Here is a 22,880-nt window from a genome sequence, read left to right as displayed (position 1 = left end):
CAGCATCCACCGAGAGGCTCTTGCTGCCAAGGGAATGCCTGACAGCTTGAAATACATTTTGAACACTACAGTGAAAAGGGTTAACTTTGTTAAAACAAGGCCCCTGAACTCTTGTGTATTTTCTGCACTATGCAATGCTATGGGCAGCGACCATATAACGCTTTTACAACATACAGAAATACACTGGTTATCAAGGGGCAAAGTATTGACACATTTATTTTAAATTGAGAGACGAGCTTAAAGTTTTCTTTACTGACCATAATTTTCACTTGCCGGACCGCTTGCATGATGACGAGTTTCTCACGCGGCTGGCCTATCTGGTTTTTTCGCACTAAATGATCTGAATCTAGGATTACAGCAACTATATTCAATGTGCGGGACAAAATTCATCAGATGACACTCATAGGACATCATGTTACACAATACATGTATGTTTTGTTCGATAATGTGCGTATTTATATCCAAAAATCTCAGTTTACATTGGCCGCATTACGTGTAGTAATGTTTTGATTCCAAAACATCCGGTGATTTTGCAGAAATACTCATAATAAACATTGATAAATATACAAGTGGTATTCAAAGAATTAAAGACAGACTTCTCCTTAATGCAACCACTGTGTCAGATTTTTTTTTTAAACTATGTAAAAAGCATAATCTGAGAACGGCGCTCAGAGCCCAATCCTGCCAGAGAAATATCCGCCATGTTGGAGTCAACAGAAATGAGAAATAACACTATAAATATTCACTTACCTTTGATGATCTTCATCAGAAGGCACTCCCAGGAATCCCAGTTCGACAATAAATTACTGATTTGTTCCATAAAGTCCATTATTTATGTCCAAATAGCCACTTGTTGTTAGCGTGTTCAGCCCAGTAATCCATCTTCATGAGGCGCGAGCACTTCGTCCAGACAAAAACTCAAAAGGTTCCGTTACAGGTCGTAGAAACAAGTCAAACAATGTATGCAATCAATCTTCAGGATGTTTTTAAACATAAAACATCAATAATGTTCCAACCGGAGTATTCCTATGTCTGAAGAAAAGCACTGGAACGGGAGCTAACTCTGTCGGGAGCTAGCGTCACGAGCCTGAGACACTCTGCCAGACCACTGACTCAAACAGGTCTCATGAGCCCCTCCTTTATAGTAGAATCCTCAAACCAGTTTCTAAAGACGGTTGACATCTAGTGGAAGCCGTAGGAAGTGCAACTTGACTCCAAACCTCAGATTTCCCACTTCCTGGTTGGATTTGTCTCAGGTTTTCGCCTGCCATATAAGTTATGTTATACTCACAGACATCATTCAAACAGTTTTAGAAACTTCAGAGTGTTTTCTATCCAATAATAATAATAATATGCATATATTATAAGGTGACCAGATTTCTGAAATGAAAACCGGGGACATTTCCAGTTCGGCAGCCAATATATAATTAAAATATCCAATGTTATTATCTATTAAATAAAAAAAGGGGACAATTCCGGTTTCATGTATTTAGTCTAACAGGCACATTGTGATAGGCAAAGAAAACAACTATACTACAGAAACACTATAGACAAGACAGAACTGTCCGATCTGAACAGCCATTCAGTGGTCCTGCTACAATAAGAGCAGAAGAGAACATGAGCAAATTGAAAGAACAGACAATAGTATACGTGAAATATTGAACAACATAATAAAGAAATAAGATGTTGATGAGATTGGTAACTACATAATATACTAATACCAACCTAATCTGTATATTTCTCAGAAGAATGTATTTTCTTCAGGATTGTTCTGTCTTTGGCCAGCTTCTCCATGAACTCCTGGCAGGGGAGGTTGAAGTTTGTCTTCATAATAAGCACAGCCTTGATGGTAGGAACAGTGAACCTATTTCTTGCTGCTGTCCATAGAGCATTCATTTGGGAGAACACTTTCTCGACTGGTGCATTACCTCCAGGTAAGCACATGACAACAGAAGCTAATTCGCTTGAAGAACTAGAAGCTAGTTCTTCAAGCGATCCCCCCTTTAGGAACTCTTGCAGGCCAGTAACCTCGTCACACAATGCATCCTCATTGATGGTCACATTGGGGCATTTTTCCTACAGTGTGACTGCTGCCTTCTGGATCTCTTCACATAGAGGTTGCCTTTTTAAAAGGAGAAATGTAAATATTTTAGATTATCTGTGTGCTTTCCCCATGCTTGCAAGTAGTTCACAGCCGTAGTGAAGAATGATTGGGATGTTTTGAGAAAGCTCTCTTTAGACATGTCTCCAGCTCTCTCAGAAGTCCTCTGACCAAAACTGGAAGGAAGTTGTCATCACGTCTTGCAGTCAATTTTGCCTCAACGTTTCTCAGAATTGCAGCGGACTCCACAACACAGTGGTCCTGGCCTCCAAGCATCTTGATCATGTCACTGAATACGGTCAGGTTTCCATGGACAAAGTCCAGCCAAAGTTCAGTCAGTGGATCTTCGAACATTGTTCACAGGACAACAGGGCATTTGTCTTCAGAAATAAAAAAGGATTTCAATGGCACATACATTTTCAGCACTCTTTCTAGAACAGGGAGCATGGACATCCAGCGAACATTGCTGTGTCCTAAAAAGTTATGGTACTCCTGGCCAACAACTCACAAAAGCCCTTCAGTCTTTCTACTCTGACAGTGAAAATATGAACATATCCATATCCATATCTTTGTGAGCAGGTACACAACATTATATCCAAAGCTGGTCTGGCCGTGTTATGAATTATGTGGGCAGGACAACCTAAGCCAATCACCTCCCGCTGCAGAGCATTTTTAACTTTGGTATGGACATTGACCCTCCCCAGCCTATTCAGTCCTCCAAAGTTGGTATTTGTTGTCGGCAGAGAATGTTTTCCAGGTTACATTTTTGGATGACCACCAGGACCTCAGCTGCAATTTCCTCTGCTGTTTTTCCATTCAATTCAACAAAATCAAGCAGTTTTGTTTCCACAGATGTGTTGCCACCATATATCTTACAATATCTGACTACTATTGACAGCAACTTTACATGTCCATGATTGAACGCATTAATGGACAGGGACACAAATTCAACCTGGTCTAGGTCCTGTGTTACCAACGTAGTTGCCCATGTTACTAACACGTTACTCACTAAGGCGTCACATTTTGTCCTAGCACATGTAAACTTTGGCTCATAAAGCTTCCGTGTCAGTTGTGCTGTGCAGTCCATAGATCTGTAACTATGATTGTGTCGCATAGTGTGGTATGCAAAGACACCCTCCTGCACAGCTAAACCATATTCTTCTTGGGAAGGCTCTACCTTGTTGAAGAATGTGGTGACAGAGGGCATACCCACACGGCCAATCAGAGGCTTTATGCTTTTTCGTCTGTTGATGTTCTACCACTGCCGTTCTTCCCCCGCTGCCAATTGGAAAAAGAGGAATTAGTAAGGTTGCTGTGAACCATTCTATCGTCTTGACCTGAGCGTATAAGCGGAAATTCTCTCATCATGTTTTTCATAAAAAGTGCATTTTCGTTTCTTGGAAAGAGTCATTGTATCTCCTCTGTCTGTTCTTCACCCTCCTTGTGTCACTCTTCTTACTCTCTTAACTTTTTCTTCTCCTCCAATCTTTCTCCTCTTTTCTTAACTCGTCTTCCTTTCCTTCTCTTCACCTTTCCACCTCACTCTTCGACACTCTCCTTGCGTCACTCTTTTTACTCCCTTAATTTTTAATTCTCCTTCCTCTCCAATCTATTTTAATAAATAGCATACTATTAGATAAAATACTTTGGTTAACAGATTCCCATTGCTTGCCTCATTTCTGTATTTTATCTCAAAAACATTGTTTGGAATAATACATTGGCAGGCTCTGTAACCATATCTTTACTTTTCCTCCTCTGTCTCCTTCACTCTTCTTCCTATCCAGTCTTCCTCCTCTCCTTCCTCTCCACTGCTAATGTTATCCATGAACATTTCTAAATATATTTTCACACTACTTAAAATTGTAATCTACAAAAATATTCTCAGAATTAATGTTGCATTCATTTGATATAATCTTAATATATTTTAAAAATAGCCCGTCCACTGCATGTTTACATGTGAACATTTTTTAACCTAGCTACCATAACAGTAGCTAGCTAACTTAACCTATTTAAAACCTTATAGAGCAGATCATCTATCTATATAATATATTGTGGCATTATAACATCACTAGCTAGTACCTCAAACGATTGTATCTTACCTGACTTGAAAAAACGTTTGTGGTGATGTTGTGGATTCACTTGACACTTGCTAGCTTCTGGCCGAGTTTTCCACTGCAGTTTTCTCTAAAACTAATCCGAGCAAGTAGTTAGTAGAAGAAGAAGAGTGAATGAAGCTGCTATAGCGAGCAGCCCCCTCTGTTGGCCTAAACAAGCACAACGCGATTGAGATGTCAACCGGTACGCTCTGCTGCCCGGTCTTTCTTGCCAAGTTAAATATTTCACTTTGCGGTCTGTTTTTAACACACAGTTATAAACGGGGACATTTCCGGGGACAGGCCACCAAAAACGGGGACTGTCCACGGTAAACGGGGACGTCTGGTCACCATAATATATTAGCATCTGGGACAGAGTAGGAGGCAGTTCACTCTGGGCACGCTATTCATCCAAAAGTGAAAATGCTGCCCCCTATCTCAAAAAGGTTTTAAGCAAGTAATAACAGGCCAACGTTTTGTGACTGACAACGCCAATTGGTAACACATCGGCGAATCATGGATGCATAAACACTGACCAGGCTCACATAGCATGATATCAGAGTATTATCAACCAATTATTTCCCAAGAAATTACCTTGTTATTCCAAACATAGCCCAATATCATCAACGACCGACCCACAGTGTCTAGTCGACCCTTTCAGGCGCCGAATAGGTACAGTACACTGTACACACGTACTTGTAAGGCAGAGATGGCTGTTCCAAACGTATATTTCTTACTAGCTAGCTACATTTTAATTTAGTGTGGCCAATGACATATTTCTAGCTAGTTAGGAAGTCCTAAGTCATAGCAATTGCATACTTTCAAACGGAAAGAATGTTTGAAAGAGTGACTCTGTTGTTACGGTAACGTTAACAGTATTATTGCTGCCAGCTGTTTAGCCTTCTGCTTACAGTATCACTGGCAACTTTTGACGGTTTAACTGGCTAGCAATCTAACGTTCGCCTGTTGCTTTTTCCCCCACAAGTTGTGATAACAAAAACAGCCATGTGAATGAATCAATAATTATTTTAATATATTTACATTTAGAAAATGTCAAGGAAAAAGGACGTCCAAATTCAAGTAAGTTTGTCTACAACTAGCTAACGTTAACTCCCAACACATATTTATTGTTGTTCATCAGCTGTACAGTAACAGTAGCCGCAAGTCATTCTTTGAAATAAATAAATGTGTCTAAAGTACTTTACATTACCCTTTTTAAATATCATTTTACAGATTGAAATATCTTCTGAAGAACAATGGGAGGAAGCATTGTCAGGCCCAGGACTTCTTGGTAGGCAGCTTTCAAAGGTTGTCACGTAGTAAATATGAGTTGGTTGAGTTTTCTTTAATGAGTGGTCATGCTGTCAGATAAAGAACCAAGAAGCTGTCAGACTGCTGTAGTTTTGATATGAGGAGTAATATGCTGATATCCATCATTGTAGTAATAGAAGTCTACCAGAGATGGTGTGGGCCATGCAAGGCTGTGCAGAACATCTTCAGAAAATTGAGGAGTGAATATGGAGATGACTTGTTGCGCTTAGCTGTGGTAAGTTAAGGCATTTTCAGCTATCATCAAGTCAGATTCTGATCCTGGTACACTTCTGGTAACCCTGCGCATTAAAACCTAGCCAAACTAATTCCGGTACCTGTCTGTGTGTGGGAGGTCCATGATCCAGACCCTACCAGACCAGTAGCCTGGGTGGAGGTCCAATGTCAACACCTGGGTCGTGTTTATTAAGACATGCAACAGAAAATGTTCTAGAAAGTTTTGCAACAGGTCCCTTCAGTCTTTTTTCTTCTTTTTGTTGTGAATTGAACACAACTTCCATCTGGGCCTCTGGAAATCCATACCCTTTTTGAAAAAGAAACTGCTGTAAATTGTCATAAGTGCTCTGTTTAACTCACTTTCAGGGGGAGGCCAGCAGTTTACTTGAGTTAAGTTCACTTAAAGGGAAATGTCAACCAGTCTTCCTTTTCTACTCTGTAAGTAGTGAGCTTATAACAGCACCATAATATTGTCATGATCTTATATCACTGAATGTCAAGTTACAGACAGTGTAATTTTTTATGCATCAGAATAGTTTGACAGGTGTTATGACATATGATATGTAACTTACCCACTAACACAAGGCTGTGTTAGCACACCTATGATAATTGTGTCATAACCATGAGAATTGTCCAAAATATATACTGTTTTTAGTTGGTGTAATAAACTATTTTGACATTTGTGCTAAGAGTAAACCTTTCATTTGGCATCGTGGTGTGCTCTGCTGTTTCAGGGTGGTACATTGGTGTCAATAGTAAGAGGAGTCAATGGACCTCTTCTACAAAAAACTATGTTGGAACTGGTGGATCAAGAGAAGAAGAAGCAAGAACTGGGCTCAAAATATGTACCTGAAGTAAGAGGTTCCTAACATTGTCAACTGTAAGGGGTCTACAGACTGGTATACTGATTAGCATTTTGAACCCATCGTCAAACTTTCAAATAGGTCCACAAGCTTTTCTTAGAGGACAATCATCAAGCAAGAAAAAAGCCTCCGACGACCCAAAATGCCGACATAGAAATTGGCGGTATGTCACCAATTTCACTGCTAGAATACTGCTACATCGTTTCTTACTGTATGCATATATTTTTGTTTAAAATTTTGTTGATATTAAATGGTTTGGGTAAGTTTGAATGGAGGGGATTTGAGGAAGTCTTGTGTGTGCCATTAGATCATGGAACATACCATGTGGTCATCATAAAGCCAGATGCTGTAGTAGGAGGTCAAGTGGAAGGAATCATACAAAAAGTAAGGCGTTTACTTCTAAGTGCTTCACATTCAATTCTTATAGTCTATCCTTGTTCATGTTATTGCATTTTACTTGAATATAATGGCTGCATTTAACTCACAAATGTATTGTGCATAGGCTTTAGATGCTGGTTTTTCAATTGTTGCGGAGGAGGAGAGGGTGTTGGATGAAGAGCAAATTCATGCTTTTTATAAGGAGAAAGCCAAAGAGGTGGGTGAAAGCAAGACAGAAGAACATTACTTCTTACTATGCTGCACTTGTGACAAGGAGGGTTCAGTAACACAATTGTATCAGTATCTCCCAATTGCACCCAGATACCTTAGAGCACGAGTTTTCGTTTAACAACATGAAGAAAAAAAACCAATTGATTAAAAAATAAAATATATACATGACAATTTTCTCAATCTGACTAGAGTGATTTTTTATTTTCTAGCCAGCGTTTGTGAAGGCCATGTCTAGTGGGCCTGTCCACGCCTTGATTATGTCTAAGGGAGACGAGGTGGGTGAAGGAGAGTCTCATTCATTGACAGCCATCATAGATCCTGAACACGCTGAGCTCATCCAACCAAAGAAAAGGTTTGGGTTCTCAGTGCAGTTTGCTGAGTAGATTAAACACACATGCCTGATGCACAATCGTACCACATCATGCAACCGATTGCAGATTTGAGAGGTTTGATCAAACGTACCAGAAATCAGTTAACATTTCCTTGTTTCTTTCTCTTAAACCTGAATACTGTTTTTGTAAAATCTTACAACAACAAAAATTGCAAGCAAAATGAATACAAAGTATGTGTGTTTTGGGTGATCTCTCTTAGGTCAAAGGTTGTACAGGAGGTGGATCTGGGCATGTCAGAAAGCAGCACTGAGGTGGCTAGCAGGCAACTGGCGTACTTCTTTCCCACCTTTGATTTTTCTTTAGAGATGGATGCTGGATCCAATGCAAGGATTGAAAAGACTCTTGCTCTTATTCGTCCAAGTCTTCTCAGGGAGAAAAAAGGTATATTCTACTTTTATGTTTTATATTTTATGCCAGAAGTAAGTCCTAGCTCCTTTTATGAGTGGTTCAAAGTGGTTCAAATCTTCTTAGAGTTGCATTTTTCAGTGAACAGGTTCTAAAGTCAAAACCATAAATATTCATGTCTTATTATTATTGTTTAGTAATACTAGTCATGCCAATGTGTACCTTGTTGCTCCACCTGTTCATTTCTGTACTTACTGACTGAGATTCTGGTTTGCTTTTCAACATGACAAGATGAGATCTTGAAGACGATCCATGACTCTGGCTTCCAGATAGCAATGCAGAGGGAGGTAACCCTCACAGAGGACCAGGCCAAAGAGTTCTACAAGGAGCATGAGGGCACTGACTTTTTCCCATGTCTAATTAACCATATGACCAGGTGACAAACTCCCACAATAATTTGCTTAGTAGTGATGTGGCGTGCTGAATGACAAAATAAGATTGATAGATGATCTAATATGCACAGTTTACAGTGACCAAATGTAAGGTAAATGATTGGCTACTGATTGTGGCGAATTGACAGCTTGAACTTTCTGACAGAAGTGTTTTGTTTCCCTTGTTGTATCGCAGTGGCCCCGTGTTGGCTTTGGCTTTGACTCGAGATGATGCAATCCAACATTGGAGAGGTTTACTGGGTCCAAAAGTTTTGGATGAGGCCAAAGAAAGATTCCCTGAAAGGTAGCAACTGGGGAACACTTCATTTGGATAGTCCTAGTTCATTTCATATTATTTATGTATGTTCAATTAACTGTCTCATCTCGCCACTGTAATTGTGCTTCATTCCTAGTCTGCGAGCCCAGTTTGCAATCGACAATGTGACCATCAACCAGATTCATGGCAGCTCTACTCCCGAGGAGGCTCAGAGAGATCTCAACCGCTTTTTCCCCACAGAGCACACACTGGCTGTGATCAAACCTGACTCTACACAAGAACACAAAGGTACAGCACCTGGGTCTCTGTCCTAACTTCATGGTTATTTATCCAGGCAATGTTAATATGTTTGCCTCATTATGGATAGATGGTTGTTATAGGTTGTTTCAGTTTTTATGTATTTAAAGCACTCTTACAACAAATAAACTTGCAAATTGTTGTTTTAAAGAGACAAGTATTGTTTCTGTCATGACATTGAATGTCAATGAAAATTGTGGTTGTTGATCTTTATTTCAGATACCATTATGAATCAAATTAAAGAGGCTGGGTTTAGTATTTCACAAGTGAAAGAAACCAAACTGACACGAGAGATGGCAGAGGAGTTCTACAAAGATCACAAAGGGAAGGACTTCTTTAATAACCTGGTTGACTACATGTCACAGTGAGTTGACATGTTCTTTAACATTCAAGACCTGCAATCATTTGAGTTTATAGTTTGCTAGAATGAAACTTAAGTCTTGACCAGGGTTTGGATTTATTCTATTCCATTTCAGGAGATTTATTCAAATTCTTATTCAACAATTGAAAAGTGCAATTTCTTTTCAATGAGAAATTGGAATTTTGATTAACTTCCTAAATGTATCAGATTTAAATTGGAACTGACCCCAACCCAGGTCTTGACATTGCATCAGCTTTAACGGCCGATTTGATTTATCTTTTGTAGAGGTCCATCTATCATGATGATCCTGAGCAAAGAAAACGCTATCGCAGAATGGAGAGAGATGATGGGGCCTGCCGATCCTGAACAGGCCATGCAAGTCAAACCCGACTCTCTACGTGCACAGTTTGCCAAAAGCATCTTGGAGAACGCCGTGCACGGCTCGTCCAATGTCCAGCACGCCATGGACAATATCAAGTTCATTTTTGGGGATATACCGTCATAAACACTGGAAAACCGATAACCCCACACATAGGTTTAATAATGCCTACATGTGAGTAGACTTGAAGATTGTATTGAATGGGGAGTTGGAGGGAACCTACTGTATAGGTACACTATTGTTTTAGATGTTTCCAATAATAAAATACAAATTGAATTTACTACAGATTTGAGCAGTCATGTTTCCCCCATGGACATTTTTATGTGTTTTCATGTACTACAGATTTTGTGTAGACTTTTAATCTGTATTTCCATCATGAGCTTTATGTATCCTGCTCTACGCACCTCTAGGAAATGAACACCTGAGGGCGCCAAATACTTGTCCGACAAACCCTTCTGATATTTTCATACAGTATATATGATATATGCAGTGTACAAAACATGGGGAATCAGGGGAATCCAGGTGAAAGCTATGATCCCTTATTGATGTCACTTGTTAAATGCACTTCAGTCAGTGTAGATGAAGGGGAGGAGACAGGTTAAATAAGGATTTTTAAGACATTGAGACAATTGAGACATGGCTTGTTTATGGGTGCCATTCAAAGGGTAAATGGGCAAGGCAAAAGATTGAAGTGCCTTTGAACGGGGTATGGTAGTATGTGCCAGGTGCACCGGTTTGAGTGTCAAGAACTGCAACGCTGCTGGGTATTTCACGCTCAACAGTTTCCAGTGTGTATCAAGAATGGTCCACCACCCAAAGGGCATTCAGCAAACTTGACAACTGAGGGAAATAATTGGAGTTAACATGGGCAAGCATCCCTATGCCCGACGAATACTCCGGCACATAAAACCTAGTGGAAAAAAACCTGGTAATGGTTAAAATATTTTTTTGCACCATTCATTTTTGTGTCTGGAATTGTAGAACTACTTAATTTAAGGCCTGTGTTTTGAAACTTTGAAGTCAACATGGGACAGCATCCCTGTGGAACATCTTGTAGAGTCCATGTCCGGACGAATTGAGACTGTTCTGAGGGCAAAAGGGTGTGCAACTCAATAGTAGGAAGGTGTTCCTAATGTTTTGTACAGTCAGTGAATATTAATGGATGAAGAATGGATGAATTAATCTAATCCCTCTCAGCATTGTGGATGTATGCATGCAAACAGTTTTATTTCCTTTATGTTCCTCATAACATGTTGGACGCCGGTCTGCATTGTACTTTGTACATGCAGTTACATTGTACAGAAAGAGAGGACATGAAACAGTGTACCTGCCACCATTTTAAGTTAAACTTGCAGCTATCCCATGGCATAGCAGGCCTTCATATTATAAATACTGTATCTGATACATACAGTCTAACATAAAGTCCTTGTAAAGTAGTTTTGGTGGTCATATCTGAATTTTTGATTAACCAAAAAAATGTAGCTATTTAAGAACAATATCACTTGCTATCACTTAAAATATATGGTTATTTTAAAATGTTATTTACATTTCAATAGGGTCAAGGTTCAGGACTTTTATCAAAGATATTATAGAAAAACAAAAAACCTTTCCTCTACAATTTGTACTTTTATTTTGAAGGCTAAAAACTGGATGTGCCATTCACGCGTTTAGTAAAAACAGGTTAGCCACAAGTTATAAACTTCGCCTATTTCTACGTGATTTTAAACCTAACCTCAACACACTGCTAACCTTATGCCTAACCCCAAATTAAGACCATAAATAATTTTTGTTTTCATACATTTTTACGATATGCCAATTTGGACTTTGTGCCTGTGCTATTTAGTGGAAACGTTAAACAAAAAATGAAACTATGCAACCGACTCTTCAACCGCAACCTATATCCTTGTTTGCACTGTCACCATCGAGACCTCTTTAGACGGAGATAATCACATTTTTAAGAATAAATATTTGATCCAGGCATTGCGGAAACACGTTTAGAGAATGAGCAATTTCGCCCTACTGTTTTATTTCGCCTTTTCAATTTTGTCCTCCTCGTGCACAGTGCCGAAGAAGAGGAACGACATGCCGATAATCGGTAAATTTGCTGCATCACATGACTGATTACATGAAACTACAGTGTTACATCATGTATACTGAACAAAAATATAAACGCAACAATTTCAACGAGTTTACTGTGTTACAGTTCATATAAGGAAATCAGTCAATACATTCATTAGGCTGTAATCTGAATTTCACATGATGGATGCGACTTGGAGGGTATAGGTCCACCCACTTGGCACTTGGGGAGCCAGATCCAGCCAATCGGAATTCATTTTTTCCCCACAAAAGGGCTTTTTAACAGAAATAAATACCCTCAACACCCCCCAACACTTTACACGTTGCATTTATGTTTTTGTTCAGTGTATATTTATTATAAAATATACCCTATACCAATAAAGATCTAGCTAACACATATTAACACTTCCTTCTAAACAATAGTTGATTATGTGTGAATTGAACATTTTTCATTGTAGCCCGTTCCAAATTCCTCTTTGACAACCAAAACAAACCACGGTGAAGCCATAGTCAGTCCTTAGAATGATACTATCCTCTATTATAAATGTATCCCATTCAGAGTAGGTCTACAGCACAGGCTATTCTTCAAAATCAAGGGGTATTTAATTACTTGAAATAATTGGAAATCTTACGGATTGTGGCTTTACTGAAAATACATTAACTTTAAACTCGATGTAATTCACTTTCTAAAATGTATCTGTGATTTCCTAGGTGTCTTGGCTCAGGAGGTAGACTCACCTCAACCACAGAAGGCCTCTTATATAGCTGCATCGTATGTCAAGTTCCTGGAGTCTGCAGGAGCTAGAGTCGTCCCTGTGATGTAAGGTGTATGTATTAGATTGGTAATGTAATTGAGGACTTAACAGCCTTTCAAATGTGGTTATGAATTACCATATCTATTAAAAGTGGATTGAATATTCTCTTAGATAGGCCTAATATTAATTTTCCATGTACGTTATATATACCTCGTTCCTGTGATTTCTACAGGATAAATCAGACACTGGAAGAGTACAAAACACTGTTTAACTCCATTAATGGGTAGGTGTCCACTATGCTATTTGCTGTACAAGACCCACTGTCATTTTGTTTTTGTCTTCTATAAAATGATCTATATACCCCCCACCCGCCTCTAGAATACTCTATCCTGGTGGTGATGCTAGCATCGTTTCATCTGGGTATGCGAACACTGCTAGAATCTTTTACGAGCTTGCCATAGAGGTATGACATGTTCCTTTTGATACTTTCACATAGTCTATGCTTCATCGATATGTGGGAGAAAAACCTGTTCTAAATGGAAAAGGTGATATATAAAAATATGGACTTTTTAGGCCAACTCGAGGGGGGACTATTTCCCTGTATGGGGTACCTGTCTTGGATTTGAGGAATTGACATACCTGACCAGCGGAAAGCAGCTTCTATCCAAAACCAATACCAGTGGTGTGATGTTGCCACTGGTTTTCACTAACGGTATGTTGTACCTGTTCACATACAGATATGAGAAAAACATAACTCATCAGATTGTACCAGAATCGCATTTTCCAATTGATCACAAATGGAACATGTACATTTATCTAAATGCTGAACGAACACACTCACAGTCACACCAAAACAACAATCTCTAACTTGGAGTAATGTGAAGTTATTACACTTTCAGGATCCAGAGAGAGTAAGCTGTTCAAGGGCTTTCCAGCAGAGGTCCTGGATGCCTTGGCCTCTGAGCCAATCACTGAAAACTCTCATCAATTGAGTCTCACTCTGGAGGTATGACCATGTACAGTGTCTGAACAATCACCAAATGTCACAAGTCATAGGCTTTACTGTATCCTCTGTAGCATTAATTGTGAACTAGTCATTCAACATTGCATTCCAGAGTTATAACAAAAATACAGACCTTAGGAAGTTCTACAAAGTCTTGACTACAAACAGTGATGGGAAAACAGAGTTTGTGTCAACTATGGAAGGTAAAGCACATTCATTGTTTTAACTTAGCAAACACTAGAGTATATACAGTAACTTAAACTGGAACATGTACTTACATAAGATGACATTGATAGGTTCAATGTTTCTTCTGTAGCATACGGTTTCCCCATCTATGGAACCCAGTGGCACCCTGAAAAGAATGCATTTGAATGGACAAGGCCGTACATTCCACACTCGCCATCGGCTGTTAAGACCACTTTCTTTTTGGCTGATTTCGTGGTCAATGAAGGTAGCTATTACAGTACTGTGTGGCAAAATCTCACTGAATCTATTGTATTCATCTCAATATGTAGCGTGACGTTATTGTAATGGGGAGAGTTATTGAATGCACCCCCCTTGGCTGTGCCATGAAGGGTGCGTTCAAGATCAAACTCCACATGTTAATGTTTTAATCACTAATCTATGCCGATCATTTTTTTCATTAACAGCTAGAAAGAATTTTCACAAATTTGAGGATGAAGAGGTGGAGAAGAGAGCACTGATATACAACTACAATCCTGTGTACACTGGAAACATTTTTGCCTTTGAACAAACATATTACTTTTGAGTATTGTTTTTGAATGGAGTGAGTGTCATTCAACACATTTATTTCAATCAATGTAAGCAACACTTATTGCTGTACAAATCAAACTTTTAATTTACAGAAATGTATGTTTTGGTAATGCTTTTACAAAGATTAAAGTAACTGATGACAATTAAGTTGTTTGAATGACTATGTACCACGTCTATGTTTTTGAACAAACCTAAAAGCATTTCACAATCTATCCAGACTGGCAAGGTAATGAGGACTTGTTCAGTAATAGAACCCACAAGCTTTGTTTTGGCAGCTTGATTTCTCATCTCATTGTTTTACTATACAACAAGACATTTGGTTGATTTGAGTAAACGCTTGAGGATGCATTTTTTTTTGTGTCTTTTACAATAAAGTGGATAAATTAACATGAAGTAGAGAACATTCACAATTTTGCAAAAACAACCAAAATAGATAAACTACAGAGTACAATGATAACATACGTTTTATTCTAACATTTACCCCCATGCCACATACTGCCACGTTGTCTCTTGTACTATTTTGGATTACTTGACAAAAGTCCATCTTCACGTTCAGAAATGTCAGAAATGTCACTATCGCAAAGTCCACTTTAAACTCAACCCAAGGACTGAAACAGAAGGGGGGGAAATGTATATTCAAATGTAACTTTCAAAATGCATTTATGCACAAATAACACTCAGCTATTAAAAGACAAATGATATTTGAGTAACATTTACACATCAAGCTGAAGAGACTGGGATCTCAATCATGATACTACTGTAAATGTAATTCAACCCAGTACGGAACATTCAAGATGTAAAAAATACTATTTTGAAACAGAGCTATCACAGATCGCATTGAGTTGCAAATAACTTGATAACATGCATTGACAAAGTAACAGAATGATCGTTCAGATAAAATGCAGACTTGTGCCTCAAGAATTCACGTTTTTAGATAGCAGTCCAACCTAAAAAAAGATACAAATAATCCTTTGTATTTCATCCTGTAAAGATTGAGATAATGATTCTAAGCTATTAATTACCTTATAGACAAATGTATTACTTTTTGCCATAAAACAACACCAATTCTACATTGGCACCTCAAACCCACCAATTGACTTAATACTGAGAATGGTTGTAATGGCACTTCAATAGCCATTTACTTAAACATAATTTTATGTGGTTGTTAGCTTGACAAACCATTTCGTTACCATTTGAACATCTGTAAAATAATGTGCAGATACATGCAGCTACTGGTTACATCTATTTTGGCAATTGGGTATATTTGGAACTGAAGAAGACCATTTCTTACTTGACTGTTGATATAATGCCATACCTACTCTATGACAACATTACAAAGTGTTCACAGATTAGAGTGAAGGTTTAACCAACAGTAGTTAGTGCCATGATCAGCAGAACATTTATTTACAATGAGCCATGTTGTATTTAGTTTTCACAAAAGGAGTCCATAAAAAGGACTGCTCACTCCCAAAGTAAGGCACAGTGACTAAAATATAATATATATGCTTCAATTTCCAAAGGACTGGTGGGAGTATTATAAAATAAGCAAAGAATGAGGAGAACATTTTGTAACAAAACAAACCGGTGATTCTGTTCACATCCTTCTCTTCTTTTCATGACACGGAGTCTACACCATTTAAATACATACTTGCGGCTACAAGAAGATTCCAAGATCAGGACAAACTTGAACACTGAAAAAACGAAGTATCAATACCCAAAGAAGGGAATGTTTTTCATGTGCTACTTTACAGAGGAATAACATACACAAGCACAGTTCAACATGAAAATGTATTTTCACGATTTTAAAAATAGGAGCAGACACCCTACCCTCGACCCACATACACTGGGCTGGAACCAGTTTGACCCATAAAATCCCATGTGGCGCCTGTAACTTTGACCCCAAAGTTTGTGCTATAAGTCTTTCCTCTCCTCACTGACTGGTAAAGTTTGCGTGTGGAGTTTGATGTTCCCTCCTTCTCACCAGTCATTTGGAATCCGAGGAGCACGCCTATTCCTGACACGACCGCTGTTCCAGATATGACGTCAGCTAATGATCCCTCCATCATAAAGTTGTATTCATTGTGTCGATGTCAACAAAATGGCTGCAGATGGTCTCTGGTGGAGTCGTGGTGACTCAAAAGGTGAAGAAGAGGAGGAGTAGGAGGACAAAAACGGGATGAGGAGATAAGCAAGCATCTGCAACACGGCAGTCTCAGGAATGATCTGCAACACAAGTCTCAGGGTTGATCTGCAACGCGGCAGTCTCAGGGATGATCTGCAACGCGGCAGTCTCTGGGATGATCTGCAACGCGGCAGTCTCAGGGATGATCTGCAACGCGTCAGTCTCAGGGATGATCTGCAACGTGTCAGTCTCAGGGTTGATCTGCAACGATGCAGTCTCAGGGTTGATCTGCAACGCGGCAGTCTCAGGGTTGATCTGCAACGCGGCAGTCTCAGGGTTGATCTGCAACGCGGCAGTCTCAGGGTTGATCTGCAACGCGGCAGTCTCAGGGATGATCTGCAAAGCGTCAGTCTCAGGGATGATCTGCAACGCGTCAGTCTCAGGGATGATCTGCAATGTGTCAGTCTCAGGGATGATCTGCAACGTGTCAGTCTCAGGGATGATCTGCAACGTGTCAGTCTCAGGGATGATCTGCAACGTGTCAGTCTCAGGGATGATCTGCAACGTGTCAGTCTCAGGGATGATCTGCAACGTGTCAGTCTCAGGGATGATCTGCAACGTGTCAGTCTCAGGGATGATCATGCTGAAATGCAGGGGAATCACATAAGGTGAAAACAAAACAAAAAAATGGCCAAAGAAAGTTTAAACCAAGAGGAGCTTGCATATCATGTGGATTGTGGAAACCAGGTATGGGGGCTGGCATTGTGCTTGGGCACGGACTGGAGCTCTGGTTTGGGGGGATTGGTTTTGCCCAGGCTAACCCTCTTCTTCGATCTCCTCCTCCAGTATCTCCTCGAACACGTTGTCCGGTAGCCGGAAACACTCCTCGAAGAAGTTGACCAGTGACTGGCTGAGGTGCTGCCGCGTGGCCTCGCTGTGGATGAAGTGGCCCTCGTCTGGGTAGATCTGAGGGGGAACACAGCACACTGGTCACCACACATCCAATCACATTTCTCTGGATGCACATCTAGGCCATATAAACATATTATTATTAACATCATCAATCAAGCCACTTAATTTAAAGTATCAGACAACTCCCAGTGGCTGAATTACTGATGAGGCTTAGTCAGTCAACACACAGCGGGGCATATAAGGGGACCTATGGGGCAGCGATAAACTAAACACTGACTTCTAAATGCTCCATATCTTAATGGGATTAGATGAGCCTGTGAAAGCAAGCATCATAAAAGGGGAATATAATCCCATTAAGTGAGATGGGGGGGGGGGGGGCATTGTGTGGTGTAATCCCTCTGCTGGCGTGGGATTACAGAACTCCTCAGCGGTCTGGCGTGGGATTACAGAACTCCTCAGTGGTTTCTCTGTACAACAGCTCCAGCCCAAAAGATACCTCCATAGAAATTGAACAGGACAAATCACTGTGAATAATTTTGATTTAGCATATGAGCAATGTCTCTGCTTCCCATGACACATTGTCTTGAGAGTTACAGTTAAATAGGTGCACCTTATTGATGGTAGCCATTCTATACATCTAATTTATATGTGTGTAATTCTGGGAAGTAGCCCCCACCTGCAGAGTGTAGTTGGCGTTTTCATTGATCAGCTGGGCGATGAATTTCGCTGTGTGCTGGAAATGCACTTTTTCTGGTGAGAGAAAAGGAAACCAACACATATCATCTTATTGTTAAAAACACAAATTATTTTATTGGGCTAGAAATGTTTTATTTCAAGGTTCTCGTACCATCTGCTGTTGGGTGAACAATCAGAAACTTCTTGTCCAAGAACTGAGATGCCCTGTGTGCTAGATTGGCCATCTGTGGATGAATGCCAACGATATTATTTAACAACCCAATAGAAAAACACAGAGGTCCTACATATGGATTCCAAGTGAAGGCTGAATAAAGAAGGCATACCGCATATGCTCTTGGGTCAGGCTTGGGCTGACCCAAGTATCTCTCTGAAAACGCTGATGCTGGAAGAGAGGTCATCAAAAGGAATGAATTCAATAGCTCACACCAAGGGATGTAGTGGTAGAAGTTAGCTCTAACAACACCATATAGCGTGTTATACCTCATATCCCTAAATACAACATAAACAGCAGAAAAGACTACAGAGGATGTCATGTGTAGCTGTTCTTATTTTAAGAACGTCTTAGTGACGAGTATTCATTCATGACAGGTGAGCACTCAAACACATCCAGCACCAGACACTACCTTTCACTCTCTCTAGCAGCTTTTCAGATAGAAACCAGTCTGACACCCACACCTGCTTTAATTCACACTTCCCTCCCAAGTCTCTCTTTCTCATACACATGCTGTCACACACACACATGCACACACACACACACACACACACACACACACACACACACACACACACACACACACACACACACACACACACACACACACACACACACACACACACACACACACACACACCTCTCTTCATATTTTAGGTGAGGTGATGCTGATACCATGGAAGGATGGTGCTGGTGTGATTAACACTGACAGCATCTGTCTGGCACCATAGTGGCACACAAATCTTACCATATAGGTCAAAGTCCGTGATGGGTGAGAGAGCCGCACCACATTTCACCAGGGAATCCTCGGCGCTGAGTAACAGGCTGGTCACGTAGCCTCCATACACCTGACAGACAGGCAGATAGAAACAGAGATCCTCCATCAACATCAAGCTTCTCCACAGGCTACTGTAACTGATGCTTATAGACAGATAACCTTTGGGTTTATTTCAAGCTCAGTTTGAAGATTGAGTCTGGAGACCCAAGAGCAGTAGATCATTAGCCTGGTCCCAGATCTGTTTGTGACATCATCTTATGGTCATTGTCATGCTATACAGCACATTGAGCCCAAACAGATCTGGGACCAGGCTAGTAGCTCATGAATAATGCAAAATGTCCCAAGACCATTACTGCAAGTTGCAGCTTCCTCCATAGTTTAGGTTCCTCATTGTGGATGATTAGTTCAGTATGAAGCTAAGCCTATGTGGACATGTTCTAATACATCAGCTGTCTTTTTCCCAGTAAGACACATGGACTTGGACAGAGGTAACATAATTATGCTTCCCTCTAGGAACATCCTGCAGAGGTGTCAGAATCTACCAACACTACATCTATTTCAGAGGTGTCAGAATCTACCAACACTACATCTATTTCAAGTGTCAGAATCTACCAACACTACATCTATTTCAGGTGTCAGAATCTACCAACACTACATCTATTTCAGAGGTGTCAGAATCTACCAACACTACATCTATTTCATGTGTCAGAATCTATCAACACTACATCTATTTCAGAGGTGTCAGAATCTATCAACACTACATCTATTTCAGAGGTGTCAGAATCTATCAACACTACATCTATTTCAGAGGTGTCAGAATCTACCAACACTACATCTATTTCATGTGTCAGAATCTATCAACACTACATTTACATTTTTTATTTCACCTTTATTTAATCAGGTAGGCCAGTTGAGAACAAGTTCTCATTTACAACTGCGACCTGGCCAAGATAAAGCAAAGCAGTGCGACAAAAACAACAACACAGAGTTACACATAAACAAACGTACAGTCAATAACACAATAGAAAAATCTATGTACAGTGTGTGCAAATGTAGAAGAGTAGGGAGGTAAAGCAATAAATAGGCCATAGAGGCGAAATAATTACAGGTTAGCATTAACACTGGAGTGATATATGTGCGGATGATGATGCGTAAGTAGAGATACTTGGTTGCAAAAGAGCAGAGCATAAATAACAATATGGGGATGAGGTAGTTGGGTGTGCTATTTACAGATTGGCTGTGTACAGGTACAGTGATCGGAAAGCTGCTCTGACAGCTGAAGCTTAAAGTTAGAGAGGGAGAAATAAGACTCCAGCTTCAGTGATTTTTGCATATCGTTCCAGTCATTGGCAGCAGAGAATTGGAAGGAAAGGTGGCCAAAGGAAGTGTTGGCTTTGGGGATGACCAGTGAGATATACCTGTTGGAGCGTGTGCAACGGGTGGGTGTTGCTATGGTGACTAGTGAGCTGAGATAAGGAGGGGCTTTACCTAGCAAAGACTTATAGATGACCTGGAGCCAGTGGGTATGGCGACGAATATGTAGTGCGGGCCAGCCAACGAGGGCATACAGGTCGCAGTGGTGGGTAGTATATGGGGCTTTGGTGACAAAACAGATGGCACTGTGATAGACTACATCCAGTTTGCTGAGTAGAGTGTTGGAGGCTATTTTGTAAATGACATCGCCGAAGTCAAGGATCGGTAGGATAGTCAGTTTTATAAGGGAATGTTTGGCAGCATGAGTGAAGGATGATTTGTTGCGAAATAGGAAGCCGATTCTAGATTTCATTTTGGATTGGAGATGCTTAATGTGAGTCTGGAAGGAGAGTTTACAGTCTAACCAGACACCTGGGTATTTGTAGTTGTCCACATAGTCTAAGTCAGAACCGTCCAGAGTAGTGATGCTATTCGGGAAGGCGGGTGCAGGCAACAATCAGTTGAAGAGCATGCATTTATTTTTACTAGCATTTAAAAGCAGTTGGAGGCCACGGAAGGAGTATCATATGGCATTGAAGCTTGTTTGGAGGTTTGTTAACACAGTGTCCAAAGAAGGGCCAGATGTATACAGAATGGTGTCGTTTGCGTAGAGGTGGACCAGAGAATCACCAGCAGCAAGAGCGACATCATTGATATATACAGAGAAAAGAGTGGGCCGATAATTGTACTCTGTGGCACCCCCATAGAGACTGACAGAGGTCCGGACAACAGGCCCTCCAATTTGACACACTGAACTCTATCTGAGAAGTAGTTGGTGAACCAGGCGAGGCAGTCATTTGAGAAACCAAGGCTATTGAGTCTGCCGATAAGAATGTGGTGATTGACAGAGTCAAAAGCCTTGGCCAGGTCGATGAAGACGGCTGCACAGTACTGTCTTTTATCAATGGTGGTTATAATATCGTTTAGGACCTTGAGCATGGCTGAGCTGCACCCATGACCAGCTTGGATACCAGATTACATAGTGGAGAAGGTATGGTGGTATTCGAAATGGTCTGTGATCTGTTTGTTAACGTGGCTTTCAAAGATTTTAGAAAGGCAGGGCAGGATGGATATAGGTCTATAACAGTTTGGGTCTAGAGTGTCTCCCCCTTTGAAGAGGGGGATGACTGTGGCAGCTTTCCAATCTTTGGGGATCTCAGACGATACAAAAGAGAGGTTGAACAGGCTAGTAATAGTTGTTGCAAGATCATTTTAGATAGAGAGGGTCTAGATTGTCTAGCCCGGCTGATGTATAAGGATCCAGATTTTGCAGCTCTTTCAGAACATCAGCTGTCTGGATTTGAGTGAAGGAGAAGCAGTGGGGGAGGGAATTGGGCAAGTTGCTGCAGGGGGTGCAGAGCTGTTGGCCGGGGTAATGGTAGCCAGGTGGAAAGCATGGCCAGCCGTAGGAAAATTCTTATTGAAATGATTGATTATCGTAGATTTATCGGTGGTGACAGTGTTTCCTAGCCTCAGTGCAGTGGGCAGCTGGGAGGAAGTGCTCTTATTCTCCATGAACTTTACAGTGTCACAAAACCTTTTGGAATTAGTGCTACAGGATGCAAATTTCTGTTTGAAAAAGCTAGCCTTAGCTTTCCTAACTGACTGAGTATATTGGTTCCTGACTTCCCTGAAAAGTTGCATATTGCGGGGGCTATTCGATGCTAATGCAGTACGCCACAGGATGTTTTTGTGCTGGTCAGGGGCAGTCAAGTCTGGAGTGAACCAAGGGCTATATCTGTTCTTGGTTCTCCATTTTTGAATTGGGCATGCTTATTTAAGACACTTTTTAAGAGCAACCAGGCATCCTCTACTGACGGAATGAGGTCAATATCTTTCCAGGTCGATTAGAAAGGCCTGCTCGCTGAAGTGTTTTAGGGAGCGTTTGACAGTGATGAGGGGTGGTCGTTTGACCGCGGAACCATCACGCATGCAGGCAATGAGGCAGTGATCGCTGAGATCCTGGTTGAAGACAGCAGAGGTGTATTTAGAGGGAAAGTTGGTCAGGATGATATCTAAGTGGGTGCCCATGGTTATGGATTTAGGGTTGTACCTGGTAGGTTCCTTAATAATTTGTGTGAGATTGAGGGCATCTAGTTTAGACAATAGGACGGTCGGGTGTTAAGCATATCCCAGTTTAGGTCACCCACAGTACGAACTCTGAAGATAGATCGGGGGCAATCAATTCACATATGGTGTCCAGGGCACAGCTGGAGGCTGAAGGGGTCTATAACAAGCGGCAACGGTGAGAGAATTGTTTGGGCACAGATCTGGATAGTATGACAGAACTAACTCCGCCCCCTTTGGCAGTTCTATCATGTCGGAAGATGTTATAGTTAGGTATGGACATTTCTGTATTTTTGGTGGCCTTCCTAAGCCATGATTCC

General features: G+C 40.6%; 3 protein-coding genes across 6 annotated transcripts in view; 2 read left to right on the top strand and 1 right to left on the bottom strand.

Moving 5' to 3' along the window:
- Window positions 1–5,105: 5,105 nt before the first annotated feature.
- LOC110536603 (thioredoxin domain-containing protein 6) lies at window positions 5,106–9,973 on the top strand. Its single transcript, XM_090189454.1, has 14 exons — window positions 5,106–5,485; window positions 5,637–5,740; window positions 6,106–6,177; window positions 6,474–6,593; window positions 6,684–6,765; window positions 6,910–6,986; window positions 7,105–7,197; window positions 7,421–7,563; window positions 7,803–7,984; window positions 8,240–8,384; window positions 8,576–8,683; window positions 8,793–8,944; window positions 9,173–9,317; window positions 9,600–9,973. The coding sequence occupies exons 1-14, from the start codon at window positions 5,380–5,382 to the stop codon at window positions 9,817–9,819; spliced, it is 1,749 nt and encodes a 582-aa protein (XP_090045580.1). The 5' UTR covers window positions 5,106–5,379; the 3' UTR covers window positions 9,820–9,973.
- Window positions 9,974–11,314: 1,341 nt separating this feature from the next.
- LOC110535297 (gamma-glutamyl hydrolase) lies at window positions 11,315–14,688 on the top strand. Its single transcript, XM_021620203.3, has 9 exons — window positions 11,315–11,788; window positions 12,481–12,589; window positions 12,757–12,807; window positions 12,903–12,987; window positions 13,098–13,236; window positions 13,424–13,530; window positions 13,640–13,730; window positions 13,844–13,978; window positions 14,178–14,688. Exons 1-9 carry the CDS (start codon window positions 11,695–11,697, stop codon window positions 14,294–14,296), a joined length of 930 nt encoding a protein of 309 aa, XP_021475878.3. The 5' UTR covers window positions 11,315–11,694; the 3' UTR covers window positions 14,297–14,688.
- dpp6a (dipeptidyl-peptidase 6a) overlaps window positions 14,363–22,880 on the bottom strand; it is a 359,154-nt gene continuing 350,636 nt past the window's right edge. For all 4 annotated transcript variants that reach the window (XM_036934924.2, XM_036934926.2, XM_036934925.2 and 1 more), the window contains 5 exons: window positions 18,991–19,090; window positions 18,355–18,413; window positions 18,183–18,255; window positions 18,012–18,085; window positions 14,363–17,389 (listed from right to left, as the gene is read on the bottom strand). In XM_036934924.2, the coding sequence (XP_036790819.2) occupies window positions 17,240–17,389; window positions 18,012–18,085; window positions 18,183–18,255; window positions 18,355–18,413; window positions 18,991–19,090 (456 nt within the window). In that variant the 3' untranslated portion in view covers window positions 14,363–17,239. The remainder of the gene's footprint in view (window positions 17,390–18,011; window positions 18,086–18,182; window positions 18,256–18,354; window positions 18,414–18,990; window positions 19,091–22,880) is intronic.

Source organism: Oncorhynchus mykiss, chromosome 11, assembly GCF_057628025.1.
Source record: "Oncorhynchus mykiss isolate SJ-2025 chromosome 11, ASM5762802v1, whole genome shotgun sequence".
Lineage (NCBI taxonomy): Eukaryota > Metazoa > Chordata > Actinopteri > Salmoniformes > Salmonidae > Oncorhynchus > Oncorhynchus mykiss.
Note: the sequence above shows the minus strand (reverse complement) of the source record. Positions and strands in the feature narration are given on the sequence as shown.